Source organism: Leptonotus elevatus, chromosome 18 (genome assembly GCF_054856555.1).
Source record: "Leptonotus elevatus isolate MCC_2025b chromosome 18, RoL_Lele_1.0, whole genome shotgun sequence".
In the NCBI taxonomy this organism is placed as follows: Eukaryota; Metazoa; Chordata; class Actinopteri; order Syngnathiformes; family Syngnathidae; genus Leptonotus; species Leptonotus elevatus.
The window spans coordinates 5,311,658-5,331,323 of NC_141256.1; the positions used below are offsets into that span (position 1 = coordinate 5,311,658).

Below are 19,666 nucleotides of genomic sequence, written 5' to 3' on the forward strand. Positions count from 1 at the left end.
GTTTAAAATGTCAACCAAATATTTTTTATATATATATATATTAGATTTAAAATTATTGCAAATCATCGTGCAAATAAATTATTACAAATACATCAAACTTAATCCGTGCGAGGCGGAAACATAGTCCGGGTCAGTCGTTATTTTTAAACATAGACTTGTGTTAATCAAAACGTATACAACTATTAAAAATTCATATAACATTAACGGAATATGTTATTCAATAAAAATAGCAAATGAAATCGTGTAAATAAATAGCTACAAAATCAACATAAAAACTTCCGGGTCATTCGCGCAAGACGGAATTGTTCAGTCGTTCAGCAAGATGGCGGCGCACGAACAGAAAAACAACAAAACGGCGAAACCAGGTGGAAAGGGCGGCCAACCGCTGGTCATTGCCAAAACCGCTGCAGAAGAACAACGCTTAAAGTTGGAGAGGTTGATGCGAAATCCCGATAAACCCGCCGCAATCCCGGACCGACCAAAAGAATGGAACCCTCGGGCTCCACCGGAGTTCGTACGAGATGTGATGGGCTCCAGCGCCGGTGCGGGCAGCGGTGAGTTCCACGTTTATCGGCACCTCCGACGCCGAGAGTACCAGAGACAAGACTTTCTGGACAAGATGTCGGTGAAGCAAAACAAGGAGCAAGCCTACTTGGACAAAGTGGAACAAAACCAACGGGATGCCGTAGAGAGGACTGAAAAGCGCAGGAAGAAGCGGGAAAAACGGAAGCAGAAGATGCTCATGGCGAAGAAAGCCAAACAAGAAGACCAACAAAATGACGATGCGGAAAAAAGCTCTGACAGCAGTGAAGACGAAAAGGAGGATGAGCAAAAAGAAGCTGATGATGATGCTGAGATCCCTAGCTTCATTATGGGGAAGAAGTAGTCCATTTTGCATTTGCCTGGACACTTTGTTGCCATCTTTTTCAACAAAAGAGTGATATGGACCACTCAAAGAACATGACTGTAAACCTAACATTTTTAAGCAAGCTTGGACTATGCCGCCTGGTTGAATATCCAAAAACCTGGTGATAGGCCGACTCAAACGTGAAAACAATCTTCTTTTACAGTACAGTAAAGTATGTTTCTCTTGTGTCAAGAAAACTGTCATTTGGACTCTTAAATTGTTGCAGATCCTCAATTATACCCCTCATTTTGTAAATCATTTTAATAAACAAAAATTCCAGTACAGTAATTGACAGGTGTCAAGTAATTTCATCTAGATTCCCAACGCAAAGCCATTTCAGCATTTTTGTTATCCCACCTTAGGTCCTTGTACTAGTAAGATTTTTATCCTCACCACTGGTTAACTGCATGGTACTAATGATTTCACATTCGAGTTATTAGAGCACTTCACTAATGGTACAAGGAAGTGCGCAGATGTCAAATAAATGCTAAAACATTTCCACCTTCCACTATCGCTTTCGGTAAAAAAATAATAATTTAGCAACAATCCCATTGCGACCTTGTGATGTTGCCCCTTGCACATGTCTGTTGCTTGTGTACACAACAAGGTTGCAAACAGCAATTCAAAGATTGAAAAGGCGTGACTTCTGGAGGCCCAGAAGTGACACGTGCGATATTCTTTGGACAAAACTCCTGCTGCCACGGTGGTGATGGGCTGTCTGTGGCCATCACCTTTCTTGAGGCAGGTAGAGAAAAACATTGGCAGCCGGATATTGTCTGAATCAGGTGAAGTATTACCTGTTGGACACCGCTGGCAGTCACAAATACAGTTGAGACACAATTGTTCCTAGTAACAGTGAGTGCTTTTTCAGAATGAGTAACAAAATGTTGACTCCCAGATGATAATTTTTAAAATTTTTATCAGCAAATAAAATGAATGTTGTGAAACTTGAATGTATTGGTGGGCTTTTTTAACAGATTTATATGAAATACTTGCAAGCAAGTCAAAACTCCAACAAATGCAACGGCGTGAGCCCAACGTCCGCTCGTCAGAGAGAAACTTGCTATATACGACGCATTCCAAATTGTTGTGCAAATGTTTTTCCCTGATTTGTCTGTGCAAATGGCACTCTGCATTATTTTCAATTCAACTGTTGGAATAATTTGAATGTTTTAAAATAAACCCACCAGTGATATCAGTAAAAAAAAACTTTTTTTTTAATGCACTGTTCCAAATTATTATGCACAGCAGTGTTTCTAGACATTAATTGAACCTAAACCATGAACTAAATGAGAACATTTGGATTCTTTGTAAATAGTGTTTATTGGTCCTTTTGAACAAACAAACAAAAAATGTAGTTTTTATTTTTATTTTTAATCAACTTCCACGTACAACTTTTGATTTGTGCCATATGTGATACATCCGGTCACAATGCTTTAAATCCGTACATTTATAACTGCAAAAAATATAATAAACAGACGTATCAAACATATTAGTATTTCCCCAAATCAGAAAGAACATTTCCCACTATTAACTCATTCACTGCCATTGATGCCTATAAACGTCAAAAATTTATTTGAACTATTTCTATTAGTTTAATATTTTTTTCCACTTTTGTTAACAAGAGTATGAAAACCTAGAATTTTTAAAAATATTTATTTTATTATATTTTTAAGAAAATAAAAGATTCTTAAAAATTAGGGCCGGCAGGCGATTACAATTTTGAATTGTAATTAATTGCATGACTTTAATAGTTAACTCACAATTAATCAAAAATTTGATATCTGTTCTATATGTACAATAATTTTTTTCTAGGTTTTCATACTCTTGTTAACAAAAGTAGAGGGGAAAATGTTAAACTAAAATAAATAGTTCAAATGAATTTTTGACGTCTATAGCCGTCAATGGCAGTAAATGAGTTGATAAGTATAGGTGTCGCTCCTTTCTCAATTGAGGCGATCTTGCAAGGTCGCTGGAAAAGCCATCAGCCGGGTGATGGTGCCCTCTCATGGATTATCCGTGCAATGCATGCATCACATCATATACGTCAGGGTTTTAATGGAGGGAAAAATATACTCATGAAATAGAGGGCTCAAAATGTCTTGTATTTAATATATGTTTAGCGTTATATGGTTAAAGGTCGAGTACTCTTATCAATTCAGATTTTTTAAAAAAGGATGTCAATGATTAAAAATTTTTTGCTGGAGATTTCTTCATCATTAAAGCGCCTCCATTGTAAGAAATCCAAAACCAGGAAACAGAATATGTGCTGCATAGTTTTGAAGGAGTGACGCAACATTTGATGAATGTCTCCGATGGCGTGCTCGGGCAAGACTTGCCTTCTTTGTCTTCATCCAGTGTTCAGCACGAGCGTCTGCGAATTCAAGTGTTCAGGTGCCGTGTTGAACCTTGGATTAATGAGAATGCAGAACAAGGACGGCAGCAAGCAGCCTTCTGAAATGAAACATCTTCAAGGTACACTTGACATTCTGCGTTCCAACATTTCAGCATTCCGATGTGGTGTGCTGCGTGACTAACTCGGTTCTGGGTCGAAAACATACTAAGTGAAGATACATTATACGAGGAGTGTGAATTGCCTCGTACCTGGCGATTTCGATCCGTATCACGATTCATAGGTCACGATTCGATTAGATACCAATTAATCATGATACAAATCTATGTCGATTATTGCGATTTTTTTTAATTAAAATTTTTGAAAATACTAATCAGTAGTGATAGACAAATGAAGCTTCATGAAACATTTGTGATATTGTTTGACTCCTCTAGATGGCACTCTTGGTTTGAATGGGCCAGCTAGCTAGCTAGCTAAACAGCTAACCAAAAAGACAGACAGACAAATGAAGCTTTATGAAGCACCTGTGATATTTGTTTTTACTCCTTTAGATGGCACTCTTATTTAAAGGTGCTAGCTAGCTAAACAGCTAACTAGACAGACAGACAGACAGACGGACAAATTAAGCTTCATGAAGAACCTGTGATATTTTTTGACTTCTCTAAATGGCACTCTTGGTTTAAAAGCTAACCTCAAGTAAGATATTTTGTTGAATATTTCCATCAAAAATTGATGTTTAAAAATCGATTTGCCGCATATTGAATCGATATATTGCCGACATTTTTTTTTCAACACCCCTACATTATGTTTACTGTTCGTGAATTTTCCTGGCTTGTGATCTAAATTTGAATTTACACAATCATTTTCCATCCATGAATTGGTAGCTAGGCTAAGTGAAAAGCTGCCATTTTCAAGTGGTGAGCACAGCCAGAAGTTTAAAAACTTTACACACCACTTTTGTAAAGTACCTGTGACTAAGCCCCAATGTTCGGATTTTCCAGTAGGCTTTTCCCGCTGTTTTTTTTGGGTTGCTTTCTAGGAGAAACCAGAAAGTTTTATGCGAACACTGGCTGGTATTTCACTGCAAAAAGAACAGTAAGAACATTTAAGAAAAAGTAAAATAAAATAAAAAATATTATTTCAAAAAAGCAAAATTATCTGCCAATATCAACCACAGCGGTCCTAAAAACAGTATTTTTAGACTAAAAACAAGTAATATTGACTTTTTTCAATCTGTACTAAATACAACTGGCTGTTAACACTCAAGCCAAGACTGCTTGATCAAATAAGATAAGTAAGTAATAAGTGCAGTATCTTAAAATAAGCACAACGATCTTGTTCTTGTTTGACTTGTCAAAGCAAAATAAGCTAATTTAGGTTAAATTTAAGAAATTATATCTTATTAAGATTTCAGTTTTTGCAGTGTTGGGATGTTTGATAATTCCCTCCACCTTGATTAAAGCCCCTTTTCTGGCACACACAAAAAAATAAAATAAAAATATAGAGAAGTCAAAGAAATGAAATGAAAATCCGTTACTTTTATCTGCTCCAGATGAGAGGACAGCAACGCAGAAGAGAACCTTCAGCAGGTGGATGAACATTTTTCTGCAGCGAGTAAGGCACAAATGAGAACACTGGCTTGTGTACTTGAACTGCTTCCTTACCATTGCAGTTGTAACTGCAGTTTCTTTCTAATTCGTTGCAGTGTGACCCTCCAGTCAAAGTGAATGACCTGTTCATAGACATCCAAGATGGACACATACTTATGGCCATACTGGAAGAGCTGACTGGGTGCAAACTGGTAAGGATCCAGCATCATATGGAGAATGTCATGATAAAAATAAAGCTTGTCATTCAAAAAATATTGAACCATCTAAAAGTGTTATTTCTTACAGGTTTACAGACTTAGATCATCACCTCACCGTATGTTCAAACTGAGCAACGTCTCCAAGGCCCTTGCTTTCCTGGATGAAAGACACGTAAGAATGCCTACTTACAGAAAATAAATAATGAATCATCATTTACTCTCCTTGTTTCCACTCAGGTAAAACTGCATGACATTGATGCTTCTGGTATTGTTGATGGCATCCCCTCAGTGGTTCTTAATCTTATTTGGAATATCATACTGCATTTCCAGGTCAGCCTTAAAGCTTGTTGTAAAAACCAAAAAAAAGAAACCTGAAGAAACTCACATGCAATCTGCTAATTCAGGTTAAACAGGTGACGGCAGGACTCCAAAAGCATTTATCCCCAAGCCGATTTTCGGTATCAGTGAGCAGTTACCCCTCTTCTGGTGACCTTTCACCCTGGTTGGAAGATGGCCACAACTACCGCAGCAACACTCTGCCGAGTAAATGCAGAAATGCTTTCAAAGATCCAAAGCGCAACAGGAAAGCAATCAAATCTCTCCTGCTGTGGGTACAAAGATGCACGTCAAAGTGAGCCGGAAAACAATATTCATCTTTAACTTGTAACCAGGAGGGACGAAACCTCAGAGTTATCACTAGATGGCGCCAAAGTATTACTTTAAATGTTTTTTCCCCCCTCTTTTTTTTTTTTTTAAAGAAAGTCATCTTCGTGAGGTACAAAAGTAAGACATTTGGGAGTTTCTGATCTGCATTTGTACATTGACAGGTTTGGGGTAGAGGTGAATGATTTTGGGAAGAGTTGGAGAAGCGGACTGGCGTTTTTAGCATTGATTAAGTCCATAAACCCGACACTGGTCAACTTGAAGGAGAGTCTCTCCATGGAGCCAAGAGAATGCCTTCAACAGGCTTTTATGATAGCCTGTCGTCATTTAGATATACCAACTCTACTTGACCCGCAAGGTAAAAGATCATCTGTAATCATATGTAAAATAACTTCAGTACAGTCTCTCATGTTTTGCCGTGGTTCATTCTTACACGATTAGACTGTATGGACTATATGCCACGGAGGAGGCGGGACTTCCGACTTCGTGGTTTTCACCCGCCAACTTTTTTTTCGTTTCCGGTGCGACGTGTGGGCCGCGTCCCAGTACTTGCGCTTCCGCCTTTCTGCCCCTAGGTTGTGCGTTCCCGTCGACGGGTGCGAGGCTGCAAGTGTGTAGTGTCTGTCTCACTGTCCGAAGCATTTCAGATAGCCGAGACGCCCTCCCGTCGATGAGCGGGAGCGCGCGGTTCGGGGGTGCAGGGGTGGGGGTGCAAGTGTTGGAACGCGGCCAACAGTGGCCGGAAACGGCGCTGATGTGTAAAATCCGGAAGTCTGTGGCATCTACCCCATAGTCATTGGGCCGGGTTTGTGATTGCATAGAGATGCCACAAGTGGGTGGCAAAGCATTTAAAATCGAGAAAATAAAGCATCAACACGGTTGCATACATCTAGCAGAAGTTTAAGTCAATGATAAAACAACTACATGAAAATAAAAGTCCCCCTAAAAACAAAGTCTAAAAATGAAAAATAATAACTAGTATCACAAAGGCAGCCACAGAGAGATAAATAATAGAAACATGATTGCATGTAAGGTAAACAACTTTATTCAGTTGTTTAAATATTCAACACAAACAAACCACCTTCAACTTAAGACTCATCGTTAGCATTAGCTAGCTGACTAGGCTAATTACCAAGCTAGCGCAAACGTTCGTAACACCACACAAACAGTGGTGTTAAGTAATTAAACTCAACCTTTGACATTTATACACAATAATAAATGTTAGGGAAGGGCAAAGTGCAATAGACTACAACAATTTCACTTTTAATGGTGTACTCGGTGCATGCGAGGAATGCCAACAAAACAGGACATCTCAAAGGCAGAAGAATTCAAAAAACATAATCAATGAATTGAACCAATAACACAGAGTTACCACTAGATAGCGCCAAAGTATTACTTTTAATGCTTTTCAGAAAGTCATTTATGTGAGGTACTAATTATAATATTGAAAACAATATTGTTTGAAAAGATAAAAGTTTTGGTGTTTTAAATTATTCTGGGTAGATTACAGTAGACACTTTATATCATACTACTAGTATTATTATTGTTAAACAAAAAGAAAAAAAAAAAACTGAACCAAATGGAAGAAACAATAAAATGCCCAAAGTGTCCTCTGTAGTCTTCCACAGAGGACACATTTGAACTAGAAGCGTCGCATTAGATTTTGAGGACATTGGAGGATAGTTTACCCCCCAAATGTCCGCAAATTTACAAATGCTGAATGGATAATAAGGGTTTCACAGTATGCCACTTTACTCAATCACTAAGCTATATACACACCAATCAATACACACAGAGCCACTAAAATGGTCATTATGTCTGTGACTGTGTCCGTGTTTAGTCACTGTACATACCAATGACTACGCGCATCAACAAGGACTGTTAACTTTGTCACTGTTCATACAACCAGTAGTCAGTCGACATATCAATGTCCCCCAGTTAAAAAAAAAACAACAGGCTTTTTGGCCTTTATCAGAATCTCGGACTATATTAAAAACATACTTGTCATTATTTGAAGTTTATTTTAGCAGTAGACATATTATCTAGCTATTATTATTGTCATCATAATTGTATTTGCATTAAATCTCCTTCCTTCTATAGATATGGCATGCATATCACCAGATGAGCAGTCCATCATCACCTATGTGTCCATGTTCATGAGACATTTTTCAATTGATAAGGTTTGTGTCTTATTCGTAAAAAATAAAATGCTAGCTAGTTTTATCAGTTTTAGGATATTTTGATGTTACTGAATCCGAAAATGACATTGTGTTTTTTTTCTTTCAAAATTGGCTCAAGTTTTTGAGATATTCAAAGTTTTTTTTTTTTTACAAAAGTAAAAAAAAAAGAAGCACATTTTTACATTATATCTTTCTTTTCAAGCATGTCAATACAGTATTATTTTTTTATTTTATTTTATATATTTTTTAATATTTTATATTATTTCATATATATATATACTGTATATATTTATATATATATATTTTTTCTAATTTATTTCATGTGAAAATCAAGCAAACATTCTAAAAAATTTGGCTAAATTAGCAGTAAACAGTCAGTTTGTTTCACTTTCACTAGAGAATAAATGACAAGCGTTTTGGACCTTAATTATCTTTCAATTAATTGTGAAAAAATATCAAGATCTTTCAAACTAAGCCAATTCAAACAAACGGGGGCCATTTTTGGACTGAACAGCATCCCAGCATTACTCAAACTATTAAAATATCGTTGAACAAAAAGAAAAATGTTGGCCAGTGTAATAAAAGATGACAACAAATCAGGGGACTTTATTATACAAAAAAAGTTTTTCAAGAGTGATTTTTTTTGAGGCCATAACGTCTACAGTATGTTTAGTGGTGTCACATAACATTCTACATACATTTTATCTTGCAGGATCAAACGTCACATATTGAGGATAACATTCCTCAGATCCCAAATTTTGGATCAGTTGAGTCAGCAACCTTTGGCGGGACGGTGGAACCTGCAGCCCGGGGTTTGTTTGAATGCCTCACGAGGAGTAATGAACAGGAACTTTGGAAACGCTGGGCAAAAAAGCCTTCAGGTAGCCCTCGTGATAACGCTTCCAACAAAGAGGCCTCTGACATCTGCACCCTCTCATCATGTCACGGATGTAACGTCGCAAATCGCCCACCACAGGAAGCCTTGCAAATAATTGGAAAGAAGACCTTACAGCCCCCGAGTCCTCTGCAGGCAGGAGGCGTCAGTCAGGAGATCCGATCGTGGATGGAAAAAGGCTCAGAGGATCGTGGCCGCAGCAAAACACATGTTGGTGAGGGTCATTTGTCCATGAGCTCCGAGGAAGGGATTTTTAACTTGTCAGCACTGGACTCAGAGGACGACGACGACGACTCCTGCTACATGATGGACCTGAGCAAAGACGTTTTTCTGCCATACGCTCAGCTCAGAAAAGGAGTGGCAAGAGTTGAAGAGGAAACAGCGGAAGAAATGATCCTGAATGGAGAAAAGTCAAATTATCTGAAAGTCTCCGACTTTGTGGCGACCTCCGCTCATGATGTGAAAAGTCAAGTAGAGGGAGTTGTTACCGGGCAGAATAATGATGAGACAGTTTACGGTCAAGGCCTTGAAAGCTCCCATATCAGGTATGTCATTATTTTACAGTAAATACCATACAGTCAGTTAATCATTACCAAAACATGTACATTCGATTAATTGAAGACTCTAAAAAGCGCAGTTTCTTTTTCAAACTGTTGAAACACAGGTGCCAAACTCAAGGCCCGGGGGCCAGATTCGGCACGCCGCGTCATTGTATGCGGCCCATGAGGGCAAACAAAATTTACCAAATTGTCTTTCCTTTTAATAACACTGAGATGGTGCAAGTATTTTTTAAAAATATCATTACTAGACACCTTTTTAAAATAAGAATATTACATTAAATTTACTTCGATTTCAGTACCAAAAAAATGGCGACCATTGTCTGGGTCAGTCAAAATTGGGCCAAAAGTTTGACCGATCCACTATTTCGGTCAATTTGACCCAATTTTGGGGGTAAAACTCATTTTTTTTTTTTTGCAAAAAATCTTGGGGGTAGTTTTGCACAAAACTTTTGTTGTTGTTTATTTGGTTAAAAAAAGAAGTTGAATTGGTATACTTGGGTCAATCAGTTTTTTTTTTGTGTGGAAAAAAATCTTAAGAGTAGTTTTGTACCACTACACCCAGTAAGTACTTTTTTTTTTTTAAACAAAAAACAAAACAAAACATTGGGGGTTGTTTTATACAAAACTTGTTTTGTAAGAAAAAAAAGCAGTTGGTTCAAATTGACCCATTTTTTTGTACAAAACTCTCTTTTTTGCAAAAAAAAATCTTGGGGGAAGTTTTGTATAAAACTTATTTTTTTGTAAAAAAAAAGAAGAAGAAGTTGGGTCAAATTGATCAAATTTTGGCTGTAGTATTGTACAAAACTTTCTTCTTCTTTTTTTGGGTTAAAAAAATAAGTTGGGTCAAATTGATCCAATTTTGGGGGTAGTTTTGTACAAAACTCGGTAAAAAAAAAACCCCCACAACAACCCCAAATTGGGTTATTTTTGACCCAGCACTTTAATAACTATATTTTCTTATAATATGATGTTATGTAATAAATGATATTCATTTATATGAAGATATTGGTCTTGTTAATAATTTATCACAATCATTTGGGAACACTATTTCTATAAATCTACATTAATGTTTACATGTTAAAATATCACTTATTCAATATTCCTAGAAATTTGCAATGTCCCATCGCTTTTGATCTATTTTTGGAACAGGCCCGTGGGCTACTCATGTGGTCATTGGGGCTAACTGGTGCCTATGGGTTGTGGTTGATGTAGCTTCATTGCTGCAAAACAACAATGTAAAAAAATTGATTGGTAAATTTGAACGAGTTGACATTTATTTTCATTGTTTTTGTGTAGCTTCTATTTCTTAGCCCTGATTCTACCACGTGTGTGTTTTTCCATCAGCAAGGGAGGATTCTTCCTTCCATTTTCGGCTCCCTCTTGTGATATAAGCCCATTAGAGTTGGAAATGCTCCTGTTGCTGTGGATCCTGCTCTACTGCTGCCTCATTGTGCCTCAAATGAGCCTTTGAATTACCCGGCGGTACACCCTCCTTATTCAAATGTAGCGTTTGCATGGGCCAAATGAGGCATTTGGGGCTGGGGATGACTCTTCTGTATCTGTGTCACACAATCTCCCTCAAGACAACATTTAATGACTCTGTTTGGCCGTCTCACTGCCAACAGATGTTCAACATCACACAGTTGTTCTCATAATTACTCAGATTTGCTTGCTCTGATAAACAGCGCTTGCACTATACAAATTGTATACAGAGTTTTTGAAGTTTTTACTGGCCACAAACATGCATGTGAAGACTCTTGATTGCCCATCCTAGTTTGAATACGAATGGTTGTCATCTACATCTGATTAGCCCGCCTTTTGCCCAAAGTCAGTTGGGATATATTCAAGTTATTACTGGACAGGATTTTAATTTTTAAATTTTTTGTATGCCCAGCTGTTGTTTTGGTCTCTTCTAATGTTGGCATCACTCGTGTTATTTTCAATTGACCCCACATGGTGGCACTGCAACATCAACTACCCCAATCACATGGCCTATAATGTCTCCCATTGTACCTCCTGTCTAATTATGAACTGCACTGACATGATGAGATTAATCTCATCATACTTAATGAACACTTTGATATTTTCACGCTCCCGCTTTCCTCCTGTTAAGATGCCACATGATCAATTATTAAGCTCCTCCTTTATGATATACTTATGATTTAAAAGGTAATTGACCCAGAATGTTTTGGTCCTTTTATAAATAGTAACATAACAAGGTACTGAGCCATTGAAGCATTTATTCAGTATCCTACCAGACTGCAGTTATAATGTTATTTTTTCTCTCCATTGTAGTTCTTTTTATTTATTTATTTAGTTTTAATAAGCTTTCAGGGCGAGTTTAGTTTTTTTTAAACATAGTCTTAGCTTATTTTATAATATTACTTTGTTTTAGGTTTTATTAGTTTTAGTATTAGTTTTATTTTTTTATTTTATTAGTGTATATTTTGTGTGCAAGATTAAAAAAAAATCTACATCAAGTTTTGAGAAGTAAAAATACGGAAGAGGACTAGGGCCAGTGAAGAGAGAAACAACGTTTGGCAGGATTCTGACTTTAAAGTCAGAATTGTCACAATTCTGATTTTAAAGTCAGAATTAAAGTGAGAATTCTGAGAATAAAGTGAGAATCCTGCCAAACGTTTTTTTCTCTCTTCACTGGCCCTAATCTTTTTCCGTATATAAAAAAAAAAATCAACAAAAATACTACTTTCAAAACGTTTCAAAAACAACCATCCACAAATCAAATACTGGTACTGTATAACGTTATCCTGCCTAGGAGCGATGTCATCTGGTGGCGCTTTTTAATTGGATGACGTCCCTTCTATGCGGCATACAATAAAAGGACCACAACTCCCAAAACTTTATGGCTAACAGTTGTGCTGTAATAGAGAAATAAATACATTTAAAATCAACTGCAAAGGCCAATGTATTGAATTAATTGTTCAAGATGAATTTTTTTTTCCTGCTATAATTATAGTTATATATATATATATATATATATATATATATATATATATATATATATATATATATATATATATATATATATATATATATATATATATATATATATATATATATATATATATATATATATATAATTATAGTTTTGTAAACGTAAAATTAAATGTAGTTTCAGTGTTTTTTGTTTTAGTATATCCTTTTTATTTTATTAACGAAAATATGTATTTTTTTGTTTTTGCGTGAGCTATTTTGTTAGTTTTCATTACCTGAAATAACCATTCTAGCTATATATTTTTTCTGCGCACTTGTAGAACGACTACTGTGCACGAGTAGAATGAGTAGGATGCACTAGTACAGGGTTTAGCAACCTTTACTGTCAAAAGAGCTATTTTAGGCCAAGTAAATCACCAAAAATCTGTCTGGAGCCGCAAAACATTTAAATATTGTGATGAAGGAAACAGTGCATTAGTGTTAGTCTTACATAGTGAGGGACAAAAAGCTAATTAGAGCTGCAGCATAACAGAAAAATATGCAGCATCCAATACTTTTCTTCCACCTTTCATCTTTCGTTTTTTGGGTAATTTTTTATGCTTCGTTTTACATAATTTTTTTTCAACTTTTCTGCTTTTCTGTCAAATTTCGGACTTTGACAAATTTATAGACATATTATGGTCTTTTTCTGCCTCTCTTCTGCCCTTTAAAAACAAAAGCCTTCAGGCAGCGCTTTTTTAGGACATACTTAAAAAAATGAAAAATAAATTCTTACTTTTTGACAATTCCAAAGGCATTTTCTGGTAATTTCCAGCCTTTCTTCTGCTGTTTTTGCACATTTTATGGTTACTTTTTGAATGTTTTCTACCTAAAAATAAATAAATAAATAAATATATATATATTTTTGTGTGTGTGGACATTTCTGTCAATTTCATGGACATTAATTGAATGTTAATTTTCTGCTTTTCCTCTTTTTTTTCCTCAGACAATTTATGGTCACTTTTTGGACTTTCTGAGGTAATTTTAAAAACTTTTTCCATTGACCTTTCATCTCTCTTTCTCTGACAACTTAAAACTTTTATGAATATTTAATTATTATTTTTTAAATCATGAATTAAATTTTTTTTTATCTAAAAAAAATATATATGTAAAAAAATATATATGAATGTTTACTAATTGTTTTTTTAGAGAGCCACAGGAAGCCACAAGCGAGGGACTAAAGAGTCACAAGTTGCAGACCCCTACACTAGTAGAACAACTGCACCAGAGAGGCAAACTGTGCACTAGTTGACATGTGTGCTACTAGTATAACTAGTGAAGTATTAAATGTTTACTGGCAGAATGTTAATACTAGTAGCACATAGTTGTACTCTAATTGAAACAGACAATTCAGCGCACTAGTAGGAAATTTTATAAATTCTTAAACACATAAAGATAACACCTTTTTTGTGTACACAAGCAATGTGAAGCAAAATTGTAGCATGCATCGGTTACATAAGTGTTCAAAATCCATGTTGATCATTTAAAAGGGGATGTGACATCCTAACCGTCACACGCACACACAGCTAGGGAGTTTTCTACGAAACTAAAAAAAGCCGGCTGTCGTTGTTTGCCTGGCTGGAATTCACCCCGTGGGTCAAAAGCTCATCCTGAGAGATCAATAGACTTTCAGCACCACCCACTCAGAGAGCAAAGAGAGCATCGCTCACCAAAACCGGAGGTCGTCCTGTCTCGTCTAAAATCAGCTTGCGGCGCCTCAGAATGAGGCCGAGATCTGTGATGAAAAGTAGATGGATGGCGGGAGGGGATGGGGGGCTGGTGTCTGTGGATCTCACTCTGCTTCGTCTGTCCTTCCTTCCTTTCCTCCGTCTCTCCTTTGGTCTCTTGAGGTCTCCCTGATTTGGTGGAATTTAGATGTTTCTGGGGTTGGTGAAGGACTGTGGTTTGTGGCCCGGTGGGTAGTAGGTGATGTCTGGTCGGTGCTGGATTTTACTTTCCTTTCTTTTCTTTGGTCCTTCCTCGGGTCTCCTGACAACCTCACGACTCTACTGGATTCTGAAGTGTTCGGTTTAGGTGAACGGTGTGGGATTTTTAAATAGGTTTTAGGTGAACTAATGAATACACGCGCACGCACACATGCACATACACATTCAAAATAAAAATTAATAAAACAAAAATAAAAAATATATATAAAAAAAAAAGAGCAATGATGCTGACATGTCAAATCGGTAAAATTACCGAATGAACAATACTGAGCTCTCCAGAAAAATAAATAAATGAATAAATAAAACTTTCAGCACCACCCATTCAGAGAGCAAAGAGAGCATCGCTCACCAAAACCGGAAATCGTCCTGTCTCGTCTAGAATCAGCTTGCGGCGCCTCAGAATGAGGCCGAGATCTGTGATGAAAAGTAGTCACTGTTTGTTTTTGTGTGTGTACAGTTTATCGGTCAAGCGGTGCTTCAACTAAAGCCGAGAAAATCTTGAAATGTTCGGGACTGGAAATCGACGTGAAGCTGCACAAAATATAACGTAAAAGTATGTGGTATATCTTTGGGAGACATTCCATTTATATTACATTTTGATTCACATCTGATTGAAGCAGCGCCATCTAGTGGTGAACTAATAATTCATACAATTAAAAAACCACAATGAGATTCAAAGAAAAATATAATAGTCACTGAGTCCTGTGATTTGGGCTCCCGTTGCTTGTCACCTCCTGCTTTGCTCTCCCAAGCTTTTGCTAGCTTTTTTCTTTTACTAGCTTCTCCCGCTAGCCAGTCTTGTTAGCCATTCCAGCATATGCCTTCAACTAACTCTCGCTAGCTGCTCTTGTTAGCTGCTCCGGCTAAATCTGGCTTGCTTGGTCTTTCGGCGTCGCTCGCCGAGGTGCTCGTTCGCTCAAGCAAAATAAGAATTGGTGGTAGGATTGCGATTCACTAGATTTACTAGCTTCTTCCGCTAGCCAGTCTTGTTAGCCATTCCAGCCTATGCCTCCAACTAACTCTCGCTAGCTGCCCTGGCTAGCTGCTCCGGCTAAATCTAAAGGTGCTCGTTCGCTCAAGCAAAATAAAAATTAGTGGACTTAAAGAAACTTTAAGTTAACAAAAAATTTAACGCACCACACTAATTTTGACACCCCTAGTTTTTACATACTTGGCAAATAAAGTTGATTCTGATTGCAATATTTACATTTTCATTCATTTCAAGCATCACCTTTTTATGAGTTATACATAAATGACAGTTACAACCTCCAGCATGCAGCGAGGACCAGCATAGAACTTGAAATTGACCTCAGGTACGACTCAAGTGAGTGATGCAACTGATCTTTTTAGAATGCCCCCCTTAAAGCCAAGCTGCGGCCCCTTGACGATTTGCGAGGGTGCATGAATGTTTTCAGTGTGTTCAATTTAAAAGCCGCTTGTTTTTTTTCTGTTTCTTCTTACTGGGGCGCACATAATAAAGGAAACTGTTTTGAGGGGGTGTTGATTCAAAAGCAGTGCGGATGCCCGAGGGATTTAATAGCTTGCTTAAATAACATACATTTCTGACTTACTGTATATGTCTTGTAATAGAGTTAATGGGTCTGTTTATGCCTTTATTTTCTGTTTCAATAGCTCTGAAATATGTTGGCTACCAATATAATTAGGTAGCAGAAATTTAATTTGAATTTTAGTCCATGAATTGAGTAGGCCTGCACTAAATTCAATTTCAACTCAATAATATTGTGTCCCAGTAGTAGAGTTGCTACGCGTCCCGTTTTTCCCAGAATTGTTCTCTTTTTTCTTTTTTTTTTCTCAGCTGTCCTGGGAAAATAAAAATCTCTCCAGGGACACAATTTGTCCCGTTTTGTAGGAAGAATGCTAAAAGCTAATTTAATTTCCTAAATTCTGTAGTCTAAAAATGGTGCACTTTGGATTACCGTACCTCTGGTACCGTTTGTGCTATCTGAAAAATTCCAATGGTGTCTGAAAGCTAAGCCCTTGCGCTTTACAGAAAAAGTACTGTCATTACGGTATTTTCAGTCCTCCTCTTATGGAAGCCAGGGAAGTCAGTGTGAAAAAAAACAGCGGGATTTTCAGACATTTCTACATTAATTTGAACAAAAATATTAACAAAAAGGTATGTCTATCGACACTTGTATCACATGGTGGCTTTTTATAGAACCTACCAAGTCTGTGACTTTGTTGTACGTACGTAATTGTGTGTGGCGTTTTTCTAGAATAGTTGCCACGTCTTTTTTGTATCTTATTGTTTTTTGTTTTTTTTAGAGTGTAAGCCTTGTTTGTAGTTTACAGTGTGTTTGACTAGCTGAATAATGAATATTCCACTAAGTTGAGTTTGTTTTGTGATGAGGGATTTGTATAACAGTCTTTCAGTCTCTCTCTCTGAAAACAATTCTCAGCTTTTATATATATTTGAACAAAAAGTGGCACGTCCAAAATCATTCATACCTTTCTTCGTCATGTGGACGAACGGCTTAAATCGTAAGAAACTTGTGAGGATACATTAAAACTGACTTTCGTGTACCAACCCTAATGAGAAACACCTGGGGAACACAGTAGGCTGAGGGCAGCGATTGGGCAGACACATTGGAAAGGAAGAAACACACAAGTGGACGTGATCAGACATAACGAGACAAGGCGAGAAATCAGAAACACATGACAAATACCAACCACAGACAAAAACAACAAACACACCCATAATAAACAAAATCCAACCCCTACAAAACCAAAACATAAGATCAAGTCTGGACTGTCTGGGCCACTCCAAAACATTAAAATTTTCGCCGGCGAACCATTTCTTATAGGGGTGTGCCAAAAAAACAAACAGATTCTCATAAGAATCACGATTTTTATTAAGTACGATTCCGAATCGATTTGAAATGTCCCAAAATCGATTTTATTAAAATTATTTTATACTGTCTGGCCTTTGTGTGTGCCTTTATTTGGAGCGCTGTTCATGTTGTACCCGGTTTGGCCACTTAGGGGCTGTGTGGTTCCACGCGGTCTAATACACTGTTAAAATGTAGCCACATTAGAGAGTAGAAGGAAAAAGTCACGATCAAGTTAGCATTAGCATTAGCGAGTCAGACTGGAGTAGATAATTACATTTATTTGCACATCTATAGATTGAAGCAAAAAACATTGTCAATCAAATCATTTAAAAGTAAAAATCGCTCATAATCGAAAATCGATTCTGAATCGAATCGAAGGCCCAAAAATCGGAATTGAATCGCGAGACATTCAAAGATTCCCACCCCTAATTTCTTAACCACTTTTTCTGTGTTTTAGGATTTTGTCATGCTAAAATGTCCACATATTAAAAATTTGCCGGGGTGTGAATAATTTTGGGCTTGACTGTTAAGTGCCCAAGCTTGATCAGGTGCGTCCCCCCCCCCCCCCCCCAACCCCACAAATCCAAGGTGGTAGAAATGCACAGTTCATTTTGAGAAGTCACAGTTGTGCTCAGCGACCATCAGTTAGAGGATGGACAATTGAAAGAAATTGCTTATTACGTATATGAGGCATGTTATGTAAGCACCACATACGATTGCGTATGTCCACAATGTAGAGTTCATGTCCTCTGGAGAGGCCATCACTATATGGATCCATCCTGTCGGATCACCCTCCGCCGTGTTCCTTGCAGCTCCACTTTCTGTTCTTTCGTAGCATAATAAATGATGCCGAGTAGATTTCAAGTCGGCGATAATTACTGCTCTCTCCCTCAGCAAGCCGAGACAAGCAGTCGGTGTAGCGCCGATTGCTGTTTTCACAAGGAGGCTGCAGTCAATTGCCATGCTTGCAACATTCTATCATTTACGCGCACTATAAGCCTTTTTTGGCCTCTCGTTCTGATGGTGAGAGCTCAAGAAGTCCGTCATTTTGTCATCCAAGCACACTTGAGGGGAATATTACATGTTAGAAGTTCACTTTCATCAGCAATTGACACACTAATTGCATCCAATACCAATTCCTCGATACTCTTCATTCTGGTAATAGATCATCCTTCCATTTATTTTCTGTACTGCTTATCCTGTTCAGGTCACAGAAGAGACACTCACATTCAAACCTATGGACAATTTGGAATTTAATATTTTGCGAATGTAGCATTGGAAGAACTACAAACTCCATAGAGACTCGAACCCAGAACCTTTCTCATGTGAGGCCAATGTGCTAACCACATGTACCAACGTACTGCCAGGAAGGAGATCAGTCAATTTTCTTCATTAAATTTTATTATAATATAGTGATTTGCATCAACAACAACGGATGGATGAGTACCAATACCCAGCCGTATTTCAAGGTATGGTATTGGTACTCATGACGGTGGCCAATACCAGTATCGGCCCACTCTTTTGTGGCCATTTTACGATCAGAAGCTAGAAATGAGAAGAATAGAAAATTGCCATTAATTTCATAAAATTTTAAGGAAAAACGCTATACTATTGGGATATAGAGGTATTCCTTTAAAATTAATATTTTGGATATTATTATTATTATTATGGATGTTCAGAATAAGATGTAAACATAATAAAAATTATTATTTAATTATTATTTTATTAATTATTATTAAAATTATTATGTTTGTTATTATTATTATGATGTTATTAATATTATTATGGATGTTCAAAATAAAATTTAATAATAATAATAATAATAAAGATAATGATACAAACAATAATAATAATAGCCATAATAAAAAAAAAGAAAAAGAAGCATACATAAAGCAAAACAAGACAAAATCACAACATAATATCCAAAGAGCTATGCAGTAGATACCAATTGTCATGTGATCTATTATTTTGAAAAGCGATTGAATAACCCAGGCAATGCAAGAACCCAACAGATAATATGGTAAGGATGAATAAATAAATAAAATTGAGATAATAATAGATCAAATGAAACAAAATTTAAAAAGGTGGGAGAAAACAATGTTACTAATAAGCATGTCTGTAAATGGGGACTACAGATGTAAACTAGCATTATGCTAAATCTGGTGCAGCCATCTTCTTTATGTTACTGCGCACTGTCTTTTCTTCTTTTAATAAACTAAACTCAAACAATTTAAAAGACTTCACTTTTTGCCTGAAATTGCAAAATCCAGTATTGTCTATTGTCCACTATGCTGTATTGTTTGCCACTATGCCATAAACTATTGATAGCGAGATAGAGAGACCAGACATCTACACATATTGATTGCAACAGTAAACAAACAGAAATTGACATTTAACTCACTAGCTTGGACCTACAGTCGAACCTCTGTAGATGAATCCCCCCGCAGCCCTAAAATTTTGAGAAAATAATTTATAAATATATTTTCGAATATCAAATAAAATGCTGGAT

The 19,666-nt window shown here is 36.8% G+C and overlaps 2 protein-coding genes and 1 non-coding gene across 4 annotated transcripts; all 3 read left to right on the forward strand.

Moving 5' to 3' along the window:
* The first annotated feature begins 256 nt into the window (after positions 1-256).
* prkrip1 (PRKR interacting protein 1) lies at positions 257-1,860 on the forward strand. Its single transcript, XM_086060751.1, has one exon. It carries the CDS (start codon positions 323-325, stop codon positions 884-886), a length of 564 nt encoding a protein of 187 aa, XP_085916877.1. The 5' UTR covers positions 257-322; the 3' UTR covers positions 887-1,860.
* LOC147158369 (small Cajal body-specific RNA 13) lies at positions 1,458-1,732 on the forward strand. Its single transcript, XR_015091017.1, has one exon.
* Positions 1,861-3,232: 1,372 nt separating the features above from the next.
* clmnb (calmin b) lies at positions 3,233-13,426 on the forward strand. 2 transcript variants are annotated; one of them, XM_086061301.1, is made up of 10 exons: positions 3,233-3,382; positions 4,813-4,874; positions 4,966-5,061; positions 5,156-5,239; positions 5,305-5,397; positions 5,472-5,698; positions 5,895-6,088; positions 7,831-7,910; positions 8,623-9,350; positions 13,306-13,426. In XM_086061301.1, the coding sequence occupies exons 1-10, from the start codon at positions 3,325-3,327 to the stop codon at positions 13,334-13,336; spliced, it is 1,653 nt and encodes a 550-aa protein (XP_085917427.1). In that variant the 5' UTR covers positions 3,233-3,324; the 3' UTR covers positions 13,337-13,426. The 2 variants fall into 2 exon arrangements, with proteins under 2 accessions (XP_085917427.1, XP_085917426.1); XM_086061300.1 differs by lacking the exon at positions 13,306-13,426 and adding an exon at positions 10,710-11,880.
* The last annotated feature ends 6,240 nt before the right edge of the window (positions 13,427-19,666 follow it).

Coding starts and splice junctions, on each gene's coding strand:
- prkrip1 (XM_086060751.1), top strand. CDS start 323: ATGGCGGCGCACGAACAGAAAAACAACAAAACGGCGAAACCAGGTGGA.
- clmnb (XM_086061300.1), top strand. CDS start 3,325: ATGAGAATGCAGAACAAGGACGGCAGCAAGCAGCCTTCTGAAATGAAA. Junction 3,383..4,812: donor TGAAATGAAACATCTTCAAG/GTACACTTGACA, acceptor TATCTGCTCCAG/ATGAGAGGACAGCAACGCAG. Junction 5,398..5,471: donor ATATCATACTGCATTTCCAG/GTCAGCCTTAAA, acceptor CTGCTAATTCAG/GTTAAACAGGTGACGGCAGG.